The sequence below is a fragment of the Cervus canadensis genome, chromosome 2 (genome assembly GCF_019320065.1).
Source record: "Cervus canadensis isolate Bull #8, Minnesota chromosome 2, ASM1932006v1, whole genome shotgun sequence".
NCBI classification, from domain to species: Eukaryota; Metazoa; Chordata; class Mammalia; order Artiodactyla; family Cervidae; genus Cervus; species Cervus canadensis.
The window spans coordinates 95,961,731-95,978,688 of record NC_057387.1 but is presented as its reverse complement, the minus strand read 5'-3'; the positions used below and the strand labels follow the sequence as shown (position 1 = coordinate 95,978,688).

At 40.2% G+C, this 16,958-nt stretch overlaps 1 protein-coding gene across 1 annotated transcript in view; it reads right to left on the bottom strand.

Annotated features, from left to right (window-relative positions):
- EIF2B3 (eukaryotic translation initiation factor 2B subunit gamma) overlaps nucleotides 1-16,958 on the bottom strand; it is a 105,813-nt gene that overhangs the window by 18,374 nt on the left and 70,481 nt on the right. Inside the window, exons 7-10 of the mRNA XM_043461520.1 lie at nucleotides 5,818-5,945; nucleotides 4,484-4,674; nucleotides 2,608-2,685; nucleotides 1,927-2,075 (exon numbers count right to left, since the gene is read on the bottom strand). Of these exons, the coding sequence (XP_043317455.1) occupies nucleotides 1,927-2,075; nucleotides 2,608-2,685; nucleotides 4,484-4,674; nucleotides 5,818-5,945 (546 nt within the window). The remainder of the gene's footprint in view (nucleotides 1-1,926; nucleotides 2,076-2,607; nucleotides 2,686-4,483; nucleotides 4,675-5,817; nucleotides 5,946-16,958) is intronic.

The window sequence follows — 16,958 nt, the reverse complement described above, 5'->3', positions numbered from 1 at the left end:
TTTCATTGTTGCTACTGGTAATAAGTCTAAAACCATTCTGGTTGCTGATTAGTAGTTTATGACCTATTATTTCTCTTTTTAAGTTGGTAGCATGCTTCGTATCCGATGTTCTGAAGTTTTACAATGATGTGGGCTTATTTTTACCATTGGGCTGGCCCCTTAGTAGGCCCTTTCATTCTGTAGATTCATATTTTTCAGTTTTAGGACATTTTCTTATATTATTTCTTAAATAATTTCCTCCTCCGATTTATTAACTCTCTTTTTATGGAACTCCTATTCAGATATTAGACCTCCTGGACTTTCTCTCTTACTTTCTATCATTTCTTTAATATGCTCCATCTTTTAATCTTTTTCTTCTACTCTTTGGGAAATTTCAAATTTATCTTCCAATTTTTTTTACTGAGGTCTTTCCTCTTTGTTGCCATATTTTAAATTTCTTAATAGTTTCTTTTTTGTTCTTTGAAATGATAGGTTGAAAGCATCTTTCTCTCTCTGAGGAGTCTCTGTCTCTTTTTAAGTTGTTTTTTCTCTCTGTTTGATTTGGTCTCTATCTTTCTTTCTTTTTTTTTTTTTTTGGTCTCTATCTTTCATGATAGAGGCATTCTTTAGATCTCTGGTAATCTTTGATTATCTGTTCATATTTAGGAAAGGATTTTAAAACAGCACATGAATGGAATTTGTCATCCATAATTTTAACTATAGGGTGATTTGACTGGGTTGTTAGAAATCTCTTATGTAAATAAATTCAGGTTCTTCTTGGGCTGGTCAGATTCTCCAGAAAAGATTCTTCCAAACTCCCAACAGAAGACTTAGGCCTCTTCACCAGAGTTCTGGGAAGCAGCAGGATGTAGACTTGGGGGAGGACATATTATAGTACTTTTCCTTTTCACCCTGTCTCTATTGTTTTCCATCAGCCACTCTTTTTTTTTTCTTAATTAATTTTAATTGGAGGCTAATTACTTTACAAAATTGTCATCAGCCACTCTTTCTAAAGAGCAAAGGCTTAACCTTTAGCTCTATCCCTATATGGTACCTCTCCCCAAAATGTTTTGTTTAATCCCAAAGACAGTTGTGAGAGGTAGTTCAGCTTTTACTGGAACTTATTCTTGCCTGGAAAATCCCACGGACAGAGAAGCCTAGCGGGTTACAACCCATGGGGTTGCAAAGAGTAGTTTTTAAAATTTGTTTTATAGATCAGTTTTCACATTCCATAGGAAGGCTAAGTGCCCCTTCCCCAATGTATTCCAAACAACAGTGCCTTTACCAGTTTTAAATGAGTTTCTGCTTAAGATTTATCTTAAGAAAACGTTTCCTTTCTAAAAAGTCTGGAAACCATTGCTAATATCCTTCCTCTCTTCCACCACTAACTTTGCATTTTATACAAGGAAAAAACCTGAGGTCCATACAGAGGAAGAATTTTATTAAGCATCATTTAAGTCTTACTCCAAGTTCAGGTTGTTCACAAACCAAGATTTTAGGGCATTCCAAAGCATCTTAAAACGGGAAAAGATTCTCTATAACTAGTAACAGAGCTTTCCTTTGAAAATGGAACGTGTCTTATATGTCCACTCCTTGTAGGCCTCCGCTTTCTGTGGGACACTGAGATGGGGCCAGGTGACTCTTAGACATTGGTGCAGTGTCACTGCAGCCCTGCCACGGGCTCACTACTGTGGTCATCCCATCAAGCAGGATATCAAAACAAGAGAAGGCAGCTTATCTCAGGACTCCAACTGTCATGAGAAGACTGCTAGAAATGCTTTCTGAGACTATGTTATTATGGCATCGAAACCAAGGCCTAGGAACTATTTCTTCCTTTCCCCTTTCTTCCCCTCCCAAAGCTGATCACCTTCCTAGGCTAGGGTGGCCTCCAAAGCCTCCCAGAGACACCAGGGGCCTTGTCTCAAGTGGGTACAAGGGGAGACATACCCTTCCTCCACGGTAACTGAGTTCATGAGAAGGCAATTGGTGACAGTCACTCTATCTCTTATGACACAGGATGAACCAATGACCGAGTGCTTAATGGATGACTTCTCTCCAACCTGTGTATCTGGCCCAATGAGGCTGTCAGCTCCAACCTATAAAAGGCAAATAAAAATATAAAATATAATACCTTGTCCCCTCATTTCAACCAACTGCAAACCAACCCTCCAGATTCCTTGAGCTGGGGTCTAGTGAGATCTTTTCCTAGAGACACTTCAGCAAGAGGGATCATCACCAGTATTTCTCAGGGCCACAAGGTTCCATAATATCTTTGAGACCAACTCAGACTTACACACTGATGCACTTGTGTATACCGAGGTGCTCTCCTGAAAGCAGTGCTCAAGTCAGGGTAGGAAGAGGGACACAGATGGAAAGATCCCGTGTCTGAGTCCAAAGGCTATAACGAACCTTCCTTATAGGGTTTGTGTGGCTGGGCTCAGCACCTGTCCAGGCCGTCTGCTTGAGAGCCTGGACTGGAAGGTAAGATTTTATAACCAGAACCCAGTTTGGGACTTCCCTGAGGCCAATGATGTCCAGGGCTTGACACCCCCAAACCAGCTTTTCAAGGACAAGCCTCAGTGTACCCAGACAACGTCCCATACCTGCCCTGCCCAAACCAGCACTTACCATGTGTTTGCTGACAATCTGGGCTGATGAGTGAACCAGTGATTCTTCTGGACAGATAACAGGTAGCAATTTGGACACCTTGAAGAAAGAGGTTTGGTCACAAAAGTAAGGCCAGAAAACACCTGAAAGCATGTTAAGTAGACCCCGTGTTCAGTTAAGAGATGTGGGGAATTTTTAGCCACTGCCTCCTGTATGGATAAGGCAGGCTGATGTATTTCCCCTAAGACAAAGATCATTTATGCAACACTTTCTATACAGTCTCATCCTCAGTTCCCTAGCTGAGAGCCTCCTCCCTGAAGTACTGCTATGTCCCTCAACCGGGAGGCTGTGAGACAAGCCTTTGAGATAACCAGGCAGCATTTGGGAGAGGACGTCTAAGGAGAGCAAGGGGAACCCTGAGGCCTGACCACAGTCATCCTAGGTTCTTGTTCACCTCCTGGACCACAGTGACAACGCAGGAGGTGAGGATGGAGTAATGTTAGCCAACTCCACAATCAGGACACACCCTAAGGAGGCATCCATGTTCTTTACCAACCAAAATAAAATGTCGAAGGGGAGATTCACACTATTCTGTTTCCAGTATGAGAAAACTGAAAACGGTATGGGTGTGGAGTGTTTTAGCTCTGCACCCATTAAGGCAGAGTTAGTATATCTGTGATTCTCCAGTGTGGACAGAATGCTGGTCAGAGCACTGTGTGTGGTAGATACTCTAACTGAGGAAGGCCTGGCCAGATTGGCTATACAGGTGATGTGAAGGCTAATCCCTCTGTTCCTATCCCTGGGATCTCCTCTGTTATACTTCAGCCAATGCCATTCAGGCCTGTCTGACACACAGCCCCTGCTGACACGCCAGAGGATACTTCTCTGGCCTCAGGCTATCCATGATCTTGCTTTCAGACCAGCCAGACAGACTCTAGTCATAGAACTGAATAAGGAGAACTAAAAGTCAAATTAAGGAAGCCTTCTATATACCTCTAATGCTACATAGGGGCAACTTTACCCAGGACTGTCCTGGGTAAACATGGGACTAGCTGGGACTGCTCATAAGCCCTGTAGCTTGGATTCCCTTGACTATAACCAATCCAGTTTGAGGCTAGCTTGAGGTCTCAGTCTGAGACTGTAACTACCACACGGTGTGGGTCCTAAAGATTCTTGAGTCAGGTTTCCTTCAGGGATTCAATTCCAATTCCAGTTTTCCCCTCCTCCTGTTCCTGCTACACAATAAAGAGCTCTTCCAAACAAGCTGCCTCCTCATTGTTCCCCCTCTTCACCCTCGCCTTAAATAAAACCTGGCAGGCCTTAAAAGCACTGCTTCCCCTTCAGTAGAAGCTACTCTTTCTCCATACTTCACAAACCTCAGGGTTAAAAGGATGGGTTAGTGAGACTCTGCATGCTCTAATGCTATTCTCCAGACTTCTCTTACATAGGTATTCCTTGATGCTTTGCCATCTGGGTACTCTATACTCTGTTCCTTCACCTTCTAAGGAAAGCCTCCCCTGTGCGCCTGTTTACCTCATCACAGTAACGGTTACACAGTGTTCATCTGCTTGTTTATGAAGTGTTGTGGATATCCCCATGCTGAGCAGAATAGGAGAAAATCTGTTGAACCCAGAGGCCAGAAGTTAAGACTTCTTGGAGATCTTGGCCTTTCTTTGGAGCCACAGAGGCTCTGCCTCTGCACCATGCCCCTCACTTCCCCTTTTGCTGTACTTGGGTACCCCTATGGTGTCTCCTGACATACCAGGTCTTGCTCAACCTTAGGAATGAGGGATTCTGTACAAGTTACTGTGCACCTAATGAAGAAATAAGACAAAAGGCTCCGGTCTGTTCTGGGAGATGAATCCCCATGATTTCTCTTCTGAACTCATCCTCTCACCTGTCTGTTGGCTTCCATGTAGAGTCCTAGTGTGCTCACTCGAGAGCAGAGCCCCTCTTTCATGATGTGGACATAGCAGCGCACCTGTGATCTGGACAAACCCTCCCAGCTGTCTCCTTGACAGGCGTTCCAGCAGGCATCATAGGGAGCAAGGGTCAGTGTATTGGCTTCTTTTATAAAACTGTAAATATCTTCAGAATCAAAAACAAGCAAGTACATGAGACAGATAACAGAAAGGATATAGACTCAGTCAAGTTTTGAAAGAGGGTACAGCTCAATTCTCTTTCCCTGCAACTCAACCATGCAGCATGGACCCTGGGGAAATCCCACTAAAACCTGAAAGACTAAGTCAAAGATTAAAAGAGGCAATGTGCTTTCATGTATATTTGAAATATTATGACACAAGAATGTTTTAAAAAGAGGTCCTATAAGAAAGTTTGACTGACGATCAAGCACTATTGCGGAAGATTAATAGACTCTTGTACACCATGGAGAAACACAAGTGACTGTCCAGGCTGTAGCGCCTAGCCCTACTGGCTTTGTGCTGCTAGCCTCTACTAGCACATCTGGTAGTTGTGCTGTCAGAGAAACAGCACAGGACCTGGGCCCCAATTTTTCAACTCCTACAACAGTCATTTGGAATCTTTTATTTTCTGATAAAGAAAACTGGGGCTCAAAAGACTGAAAAATCTGCCTTAGGTCACAGAGCTAATAAAAGGTAGAGTCAGATTTCAGACCCAGGTCTGAGATGCTAAGCCCTGATATCTTAACCATCATGCTATACTGTCTCGATTTATTCCTTTGATAAATACATTTTTGGGAACATCTACTATGAGTCCAGGACTGGGCCAGGGACTAGGCAAGGGTATGAGAGCAAAGACTGACCTCATCCCTACATCCTTGAAAGGAGAGTCTGTTGGCTCTGGTTGGACTGTCATTATACAGCCCTTCACCTTTCTTCCCTTCATAGGAGAGGCTGAGTTTAGTCAGGAGTGTGTGGCTTTCCAGAGCCTAGAGAACAGGAGAACTGAGAAATGGTGGGTAGAGTGCAAAGTCAAAAAGGTCTAGAGATGAACATGGCCAAATCAGGCCTGTTAACCAGAGAACATGACCAGAGGCATGGTTAGCCTGTCCCTGAAGAGCACAGGGATGAGAATCTGCTTGAGTAAGCCTGCCCAGAGCTCAGGGAGTGGCGTAAGCTAACCTGGCTTGCCTGCTGGCTGGAGGAGAACCTGATGCCTTGAGATAGGCATCTTGGGCTGGGCTAAGTTGTCCAGCCACTCCTTCCACAAGTGTCGCTACTCGTACCTTACTGCACCAACTCAAGCACTGACCTAAGGATTTCAGCTCCTTTTTCTTTAGATCCTCCTCTTTTTCTTCTTGTCCTTGTTGTGATGAAGCTGAGGAGAACTGTTTTCTTACTAGGTATGGGATCAGTTCACTCCGGATGGAAGTGATTGACCTAGGAAGAAAGAATAGCCAAATATCAGAAATCTGAGAGTCTGGATTCAATTAGAATAAAAAACTGTGCATCCACGCAAAAGCCAAATTCCTTCCTGTCATGCCACCTTGGGACCGACAGAGATCAGAAATGGCAAGGGCTTGGCAGTTTTGGGGAAGCAGAGGATCTAAGTTCTCTCAGTTCAGGCTGGAGCTGGGCAAGCAGTGTGTTGAATCTGAGATGCCCTTCCCCTGATCTATGCAGAAAACAGTCTCTTACAATTCCTGTTTACAAAGTGTGTGCCTGAATGTTTGTATGTGTGTGCATGTCTTAACATGGTGTCTTGACTATTAACTGACAGTAACTCATGAGAAGGCAGAAAGCTCTGGCCTTTTGGAAAAAAAAGTTGTTTCAAAATATTAAAATTTTTTCTACAAAGGCCTTGTATTTTCCATTAGATTAATCAGAGTATCTTAATTTTGGGGGGTTAGTATTATAGATGGAGAAGGCAATGGCACCCCACTCCAGTACTCTTGCCTGGAAAATCCTATGGACGGAGGAGCCTGGTAGGCTGTGGTCAATGGGGTCGCCAAGAGTTGGACACAACTGAGCGACTTCACTTTTACTTTTCACTTTCATGCATTGAAGAAGGAAATGGCAACCCACTCCAGTGTTCTTGCCTGGAGAATCCCAGGGACGGGGAGCCTGGTGGGCTGCCGTCTATGGGGTCGCACAGAGTCGGACACGACTGAAACAATTTAGCAGCAGCAGCAGCAGCAGCAGTATTATAGATGGTGTCTTTTCAACAATTATTTTCTTCTTATTGGTTAACAGAATCTCATTTTATTATATTTCAATCTTGGGGCCAATTGCCTTGATAAACAATCTTAATATTAATAATTTATCTGTAGATTCTGAAAATCATACCAACTATGTAAACAATAATTTTCCTTCTTCCTAATTTGTATTTTTCATTATCTTACCATATTGGCTAAGACTTTCAATACACTAATGCTGAACAGAAGCACTAACAGCAGTTCATCCTTACTTATTCTTGATTTTAAAGGGAATTTTTCTTTTTTATCATTTAGACTGATGATTGTTATAGGTTTTATCACCAAAGCCACCATTTATTGATTGTCCTCTATGTGTAGACATTGGGCTTTGTACTTTATAGCTAATACTTGGCACATGTTATTGGTTTTGTAGATACCCTTTATCCAGTTAAGGAAGATCTCTCTTATTCCTAACTATGCTAAAAGCTTTCATCAATGAATGGGTATTGAATTTTCTCTTTTTGCATCCATGGAGCTGATCATATTTTCTCCTCTTTTACTCTGTTATAGTAATGGATTAAAAATTTATCTGATACTAGGACTTCCTTGGTGGTCCAGTGGTTAAGAATCCGCGTGTCAGTACAGGGACACAAGTTCAATACCTGGTCCAGGAGGATTCCACATGCCACAGAGCAACTAAGCCTGTGCGCCACAACTACTGAGCCCACGTGCTGCAACTACTGAGACTACGTGCCACAACTGCTGAAGCCCGCATGCTCTAGGGCCTGTGCTCCACAAGAGAAGCTACTGCAATGAGAAGCCCATGCACTGCAACTAGACAGTAGCCCCTACTTGCCACAACTAGAGAAACCTGTGTGTAGCAACAAAGACCCAGTGCGGCGAATAAATAAAAATTAAAATTTTCTTCTGATACTAACAGGTTGAATAACACTATTAAAAAACCATTTATTCAATTTCTACTCTATCCTCTCTTACAGTAGTGGAATTATGGGTGATTCTTCTATTCTTTATGCAAATTATCAAATTTTATAATTTAAGCCATTCTTTATGCTTCTTGGAGTCTTTTATTTTCTCCTAGATTCTACTCTTACAGATCCTACTACTCTCTTGATTTGATTCCAGACTCTACAAATTTAAGTTCCATTTTAATGACTAATCCATCCTAATCCATTCAGTATTTCCCACATAGATTTCAGCCTCCTTTCTACTGAAGAGTGGGCTCCCTCATATTAATAACAGTTGTACTCATTTACCAAGGCTATCAAAGAATTTCAACAACAAAATTAACTTCAATTTACTTTCATGAAATCAGATCAGTCTAGAACAGCACTTACAGAAAGAAAATCAGACCAAAGATCAATATGTAGAAAAACTTTCAGAAGGCCAGAAATTTCCTATACTGTTTTGTATCACTCAGATACAAGCAGTAAGCAACCCTGGCTAAGAGGTTTGGAACTCTTCCATTTGGCCCCTCTGGGTCCCAGGAAGCATAGTGCTTCCCCATGGGTGCTGAACCAGGATGTTTGGTTTAAATGACCAGGAATCTGTAATGGGGAAGAAGGACCTGATCCTTAGTACAGTGAGTATGCTTCTAATTTACTTAGCAAAGGAACTGCAAAACTACCATATGATTTTTAATTTTCTCTCTCACACTGTAGACCTTTTAGAATTTTAAATCACTAATTAATTACCTTAGAATTTAACAAGACTAATAATATGCCAGTGACTTTGCTAGATCTTGGAAATACACTGTTTCTGACTTCAAAAAACTCATAATCAAGTGGACAGTAAGCTGAGTGTGGATTTAGGGAAAAGAGTAGAAGGAAACGAAACTGCTGAAGGAGGCAATGGAGCCAGACCATGAGAGCCTTCTGTGCAGGCGAGAAGTGTGGACTGAGACAGCCAAAGGGAGTTTGTAAGCAGGAAAGGGACATGATGAGTTCTATTTCTTAATGAGGTGATTCTAGTAGCAGTGAAAATAGGCTTGGAATAGGAGAATGAAAAGAGACCAGTTTCAAGACTCTGAAAGATGAGATAACATGGCCTGAGAGAGGGGTTAACGTATGAGAGCCCAGTAAATCTGACTGCTGCTTCATACTTCCCATCCCCTCTCCCAGGCCCCACTCAAAGAAGTTCTGCAGGCTAACACAGGACCACACAGATGGAGTGTAGGTAGGAAGGCAAGATAGAGGCGGAGGCTGAGGAGGGTAAGCAAAATTACAAACCCTGGAGCTACACAGTTCATGGTTTTTGTCATTTTTAAAGGATCAAGTCAAACACCTTTGAAAAATTCTGTGTAAGCTGGAAGTTCTTGTATTGAATTTCAATGTGATTTTTCTTCTGATCCTTTGATGAAGATTAAAAATTTCCATATGAATATGAAGAATGAAACAACACTTATTCTTTGCTTTTTTCTCCCCTTTTAATACTCCAAGCCAGTGTGGGTAGCAAACGTTCCTTGGCCCCACTCTGGTGGAAAACAAGTCAGTTCCCTTCGAAGAAATGACAAAGCCTGGACAGCTGGGGGATTACAGAGCCATGATGTTTACATTATAGGCCAAACAGAACTGTCACTGCAAGAGGCAAGCAAACAAGCCTTGGCACACAGCCTCTTCAGGCAGAACCCTTTAAGCAGATCAGACAAGGATTTGAGGAGAGGACCTGAAGCATTCCTGCCAGGTCCCACCTGCCTCTGTAGGTGCTCAGCAATCAGGTCGATTCTCATAATGCAGTTGGTTTAGCATCATGATGGAGGACAAAATTATCCTTCTTGCTTCGTAGTCAAACTAAAAGTAGCTCAAAGCTATGCCAAGAAGTGGGAAATGCCACTGTGAACCATTGTGAACATCCCTTGGGGCTGAAGACCAGCAGCTGGATCCACTGCCCTGGGCCTTGGCAATCTCACTTTCTCCTTTTCTTTAAAAAAAGTTCATATTTATTTATTTGGCTGTGCTGGGCCTTAGTTGTGGCATGTGGGATCTAGTTTCCTGACCAGGGATTGAACCCAGGGCCCCTGCATTGAGAGCACAGAGTCTTTAGCCACTGGACTACCAGGGGAATCCCCTCTCCCTTCCCTCTTAGATAGTTTTCCCAGAAACACCTGCCTCATGTCATAAGCTTCTAAGAAATAAAAAAATCACAAAGGAGAACAAAAGATTTGACTATTAGCTGCAAACAACTCCACAAAATAAGGCAAAATAATTGCTACAAATAGAACAAAAGATTAATACTCTTCACAGATAACTAGATTAAAATTTTTCAAAATATATAAAAATATTAAAAAAATAAGTATTAAAGTAAGATGTAATTTCTCTCACAAATTAGCAGATTTAAAATAACTCATACATTAGTGATAAGGGTACTTCTCATACTTGTAAATTCATAAACTGGTAAAAATCTTTTCTAAAAATTGGCAATACATAACAAAGGTCTTGAAGATATTCATATTATTTTATTCTATAATTCTATTTCTGTACATCTGTGCTCAATAAATATATGCTGAAAAAATAAAATAATCAGATAATAATACAGGATCTTTGAACAAAAAGATATTATTTAATGTTATGTATAAAATAATAAGTTATTAAAGAGTTGTTAAAAACAACTCTTAATGTTATTAATAAAAATAGAGAACCACCAAATATTCAACAATGGAAAAGCAATAAAACACATATGTAATAGAATAGCACATAGGCAAAACTCAGTAAACAATTTTTTAATGACACAGGAAAATGCTCATGAAAAAATACTGAACAAAGAAAGCAGAAGGCAGTTATTTATACAGCACAATCTCAAGTGTGTATATAAAAATAAATAAAATGATGGAAAGAAATACATTAAAATGTTCAAGGGACTTCAATCCCTGGTCAGGGAACTAACATCTCTTATGCCACAGGACTTGGCCAAAAAAAGTTAGCAACTATCTCACGGTAGTAGAATCATGAAAGTGTTAAGTCCTCAGTTGTGTCCGACTCTTTGTGACCCCATGAACTGTAGCCCACCAGTCTCCTCTGTCCATGGGATTTCCCAGGCAAGAATACTGGAGTGGGTAGCTATTCCCTTCTCCAAGGGATCTTCCCAACCAAGGGATTGAACCCGGGTCTCCGGCACTGCAGGTGGATTCTTTACCAGCTGAGCCACCAGGGGAGCATGAGTAGAGCTATGGGTGGCATTTTTTTTTCCCTTGCTGCAGGGCAGGCAGGATCTCAGTTTCTGGACGAGGGTTTCTGGACCATACTGTGAGCCCAGGCGCTTGCAGTGGAAGCACAGAATCTTAGCCACTGGATTGCCTGGTAAGTCCCTTTATAGGCAGAATTTTTAAATTATTTTCTCAATCTTCCAAATTTCACAGTCATAGGCCATTCGTTCCTTACTTCCTGTGGTATCACTTTCTTGATCTGTTTCTATTTCTGATACTGCTTTCTTTATTTCCTCTAAAATATTTGGTGTTTCTCAGGATTTTCCTTTTTGCCTGTATTTTTCCCCTGCTATTCGTCTCCCTGAGATAGATCACTTGGTGACTTCTTTGCTACTCATTCCCAAATGTAAACCCATAGCCAAGTCCTCTCTTCTTTTTAGTCTCACATTTTCAACAGCCTGATGGACCCTGTCATTTAGGTGACCCACAATACCTTAAACACAAAATCTAAAACTGAATCCATCATCTTTCTCCCAACCCTTCTCCTACTCCCCACAAACACTGATTACTTTGCTTAGTGATATGGAGATTCATTTAGTCACCCAAGCTAACAACATGGTAATCATCTTGACTCCTCCTTCCTCCACTCCTCACATACAACCAGTCACCAAACACTGCTGATTTTATCCCCTAAATCTCTTTCAAAACTATGAACTCGCTGCATCTCTACTGCTACTGTCTAGTCTAAGCCACTATCATTATTTGCCTGGACTCCTTCAGCTGCTTTTAATTGGTTTCTCTTCCTTCAGTCTTACCGCATGAAATCTATCCTTTGTATTATAGACAGAATATCCTTTCTAAAGCACAATCTGTCTCTTCTTCCTTCAATCCACCCTCTGTGTTGCAGGCACAGTGATTTTTCTGAAGTACAAATCTGATCTGATCTTCTTAAATTTATTTAACACTCAAGATAACAGTTACTTTTGTGATCAGGGGATAGTTGCTTAAAGGTGGCTTCTGGAAATTGGGTAATATTCTACTTCTTGATCTAAATAGTAGTTACAAGGGAGTGTTCATTTTGTGAAAATTTACTGAGCTATAAAACCACTCTCAAATATTATCTCTACTTGGAAGCCTTTTGTAACACTTGTAGGTTTCTGTATTGTCATAGCAAAGACAGGTATTTGTATTGTTTTTGAATCAATATCAAGTGTGAGTTTCATGCTAGGAAATTAATATATATTATCTCATATTCTTATAGCAATCCTTATGGTAGGTATTATCATCCTCATTTCATAAGTGAGGAAATCAAGGCTTAGAAAGGTTAGTTATTTTAATTAGGTCAACACAGCTTTTATAACGGAAGAGTGGAAACTTAGTCTATATCTACCTCAAAGCCCAGGACTCTTTCCACTACACCATTCTAATCAGTATTCTGTGTTTTCTGCAACCACAGCGCTTTCTACAGGGTTGAAAATTTTCTGCTTATTGTCTCTATACCAATAAACACATAGTCAGTGCTAAATAAATATTTGAATAGATGAATGAGTGGATATGTGAATGACTGAGTGTAATGCCTCTAAGCCAGACAGCTGGCAATAATTTCTTCTTCTGATTTTTGGAGAATAGAAAGAAGAACTTTCCTGATTTGGAAATGTAATGAACTCTACATATGTTTCTGTATTATTAATATTACTAGCATTAAAAATCCAACATCTGAAGAAAACACATGATACTAGTTCTGCTTAAATTTATTATTTTTAGCATTTTGCCTTGATCTGTGATCAGGTCTTTGTTGTAGCTGTAAGTTTTTTTTTAGGGAAAGTCTAAAAATTATGTCCATGGCAAAGGGAAAAAATTGACTACTTTTACATTCTGCCTGTTCTGTTTTTGTAAGCAAAATTAAAGAGACTTAAAATCCTCTGTCTTCCACTTCAAGTCAGTCCTTAAAAATAGTAGTTAGCAAAGAGGCAGAACAGAAAACCTACTTTTATAAGGCCTGCAACTCAAGACTGCAGAGAAGAACACTAAAGGTTTGGGTTTCTTGCCTCTTCTCTCAGCAGAGCTGTAACTGGAAAGAAAACATGATTGCTGAGTTAACCCTATGCTTTGTTTTCAGGCTTTTTTTTTGTTCTTGCTGATCAAAGAAAATAGATATAATCTGGAATAGTAAACAGGAAATTGTTTTAGATTAAAAGGTACTGACTTTAGAACAAAGTATTTGGTATACAATATTCTGAGATATTCTTTTCCTCTTTTTAACAAAATATTGAAAGCTTCTATAAGAATAAATTTTTGATGCTGGTACATATGTCTTGAGAGAGACAAACATATTCAGATCCTACAAGCTGGCAAGACTGCCTAGGCTTAGGGCAAGTCAACGAATATTTTATTCATTTGAATTTATTCAAATATTTTATTCATTTGAATTTATTCACTGAGTACCCCAAATATGTCAGGCATATTTTAGACTGTAGGGATATAACAGTCAAACAAAACAAGTAAATCCATGCACTCATATTGACAGGGACAGAGTAAAGGGACAAAGTTGGTAATTAAATAGTTAATCTCAATAGGGGAGTGTAAGTGAAGAAAAAAGTATGGGAGACCCCTGTAAAATAATGATCACTCAAGAAAGCAGGTCTGCCTAACCACAAAACCAAGCAAGCCCACTTTGCAACAAAACCATGGAACAGAAGCATGAGACACACCACTGAACAATCATGGCTTGAGAACCACATCCTGCCCAGTGAGCTCAGTAAAATTTAGGACATGCTCTCTGCACACATAAAAAACAATACTTTATAGAAAGATGACATTTCAAACTGAAAGATCCTCATTGTACTAAGACCTGAAATAATTTTTCCAGAGTGCCATTAACAGTCCTGGCTTGACCAAGTAGGGACAAGAAAACTCCCCTACCCAACCTGGAGGAGGAGCTGATGATGGAAGTGTGACATCTACTCAAGAATGAGGAATAATGAGGTGGATGAACCTAGAGACTATTAAACAGAGTGAAGTGAGTCAGAAAGAGAAAAACAAATATTGTATATTAATGCAAATATATGGAATCTAGAAGGATGGTACTGATGAACCTATGTGTAGAGCAGCAATGGAGATGCAGACACAGAGAACAAACTTGTTCTCTTGACACAGTTGGGGAAGGAGAGGATAAGATGAATTGGGAGAGTAGCACTGAAACATACTTTAGTGAAGTGAAAGTGAAGTCGCTGAATTGTGTCCAACTCTTTGCCACCCCATGGACTGTAGCCTCCCAGGCTCCTCTGTCTGTGGGATTTTCCATGCAAGAATACTGCAGTGGGCTGCCATTTCCTTCTCCAGGAGATCTTCCTGACCCAGGGATTGAACCCGGGTCTCCTGCATTGTAGGCAGATGCTTTACCGTCTGAGCCACCAGGGAAGTCCTGGTGGAAACATACTTTACCATATGTAAAATGGATAGCCAGTGGGAATTTGTTGTATGATACAGGGAGTTCAAACTTTGTGCTCTGTGACAACCTAGACGGGTGAGATGGGATAGGAGGCGGAAGGGAGGTTTCAGAGAGAGGGGACGTGTGTATATCTACGGCTGATTCATGCTGATGTACGGCAGAAACCAACTCAATATTGTAAAGCAATTATCCTTTAATTAAAAATAAATAAATTAAAAAATAAAGAGAGAGGGGATGTGTCTATACCTATGGCTGATTCAGGTTGATGTATGGCAAAAACCAATACAATATTATAAAGTGATTATCTTCCAATTAAAAAAAAAGAGAGATTATAAAAAGAATGAGGAAGAAAGTGGGTTTTGCCCTTCCCTAATTTTTCTTTGATTATAAAACTGTAGCCTACTAAGTTCTCAGCCCTCTTGCCCACCAGCCTGTAGGCCTCACAAGCATCCTATTCTAACAAATCACTTGTTATATATCACTTTGCCTCTTGTTGAATTCTTTCTGCACTGAGACATTAAGGACTGGAGCTCCTCGGAGGCCCCTGAAACAGCACCTAGCGGTTTCAGTATGAAGTTGACGATCTGGCTGCCTTTTTATTCATGGAGCAACTACTATGTGTCACAAGATGAGTCAGAGTTGGTTTCTGTCTTCAAGGAGTTAAAAAAAGTAGGAAAAAAAAAAAGACATGCAAATCCAATTTACTTGGATACATGTGATAACTGAAGATTATACAAGATCAGAAGAGAGAATGATTTCATGTCTAATGGAGATAAACACAGACTACTGTGGTAGCACAAAGCAAGGGTACCTATTCTAAGTGGAAGTGAAGAGAAAAAAAATTGAGAAAAAACTTCCTAGAGGAGTAATAGCTAGATGAGTTTTAATGGATATTTAAGAATGTCAGAGAAGGAAGAAAGAAGGCAAGAATATCAGTTAAGCATTACTACTGAAGCTCATAGGCTCTAGAGCCCATGCTCCATAGCTAGAAAAAGCCCATGCGCCACAATGAAGACTCAGTGAAGCCTAAATAAATAAATAAGTGAACATCACCATGAAAAAACAAAACGAAACAACAAAAGTCAATGTGCTTCTAGGACTTTGTCCCTTTCTCAGCAGCAAAGAAGTCCCAGAGATCAAGATGAATGTAACCAAGAAGTCCAGAGAAGACTACCCTAGTTTAATTTTGGTAGCATCTACATATTCAGATATCAGTATATAGCTACCATATAACAGCTCTGGTTAGAAGATTATGTAAACCACAAATTCTTACCTTAGTTTTATTTGGTTGTTTAAGTAAAAGATACCTCATACAATCTCTAGCACATCTAAGGACAGGAAAACAAGTACAGATAAGTCATATGGATACATAAACTGAACAGTAAGAAATCAAGGTTCCTGACTATCTCCCATGGCACTGCATGGTCCCTCATCTGTTTATCTGTTCTCTGCTTTCCTGCGACTCATGGCTTTTCTAGGCAGTCTAGCACATTATCTTCCATGTGGCTTTAACTATCACCCTGATTCTGACCATATAGTATAGTTGCCTATTTCCAATTCCTGACTTCAGTTTGTGGAGCCCATCTTTACTCCCCTGCATCTCTATTTAGCTAAGACCAGGAAGCTGTGACTTCTCTCTTATCCTCCCAGGTATACATGCACATGTGTGTGTGTCTGTAACAGAGAGACATCTGAGATATGTGGTGGACGTTGCTAGCAATCAATTCATCAACAGTGGCTGATTTTATCAGGGCCCTGACTGTATGACACTGAGCAAATTACTTGAAGCTTCATCTTCCTCTTCTATAATATGAAGTTAATACCAAATGAGAGAACTATTTTAAGGAGTGAATGAACTGAAGTGTGAAAAGTACCCGAAACAGTGCCTGGTACATGGATGGTGCTCTGAAGGCCAAACCCTAAGGTTGTATGTCCTGCACCGATAGATTGGGTTTTAACACTAGAAGAGGGCGATTATAATTTTGGGTTCTTCTGAACAGGAAGGAAGTATTCAGTTTTAATTCTTCCTTTTTCAAAGATTAATCTCCTCTACGTCTCTTAAAATGGCTAGCAGGTCTAGCAGGTCAGGAAAAGGAAAAGAAAGACAATTCTTTCCCCAGGTTTCTGTGCTAAAGGAAACCAGGACTAATTCTGGTATAAATTTCCTGTCTTCCAAGGCTTCAGCTCAGATAGCCAATATACTGCTTGAGTGCTTTACAGGGCCAGTCTCCTTTTGGAGCAACTCTTGCTAAGCCACACAAAAAGTTCCAAAATGGACAGCTTCCTTAAGCTTAGATCAGATAACTTTGTAAAAGAGGAGAAACTTTTAGCTTACCACTCAGCCTAAAGAGATATCACAGTGATAATACTCAGTCTAAGCTCTGCTCTGGCCATAAAATCCAACACATTTTTGAATTAAAAATTTCAGACAATCTTTGGAATATCCATCTGTCATACATTCAGAAATGGATAAAAAGACCTTCTAAAATATATTTACGTATATCTTTTTATTTCTTTAGAGCAAAAAAATTTAATTACATTACACTGAAAATATACACTAATATTGCAATTTGCTTTTTTTTTTTAAAAGTAAACGTATCTTGGAAATCTTTCCACATCACCACACAGAGCCATACTTCATTCTTTTA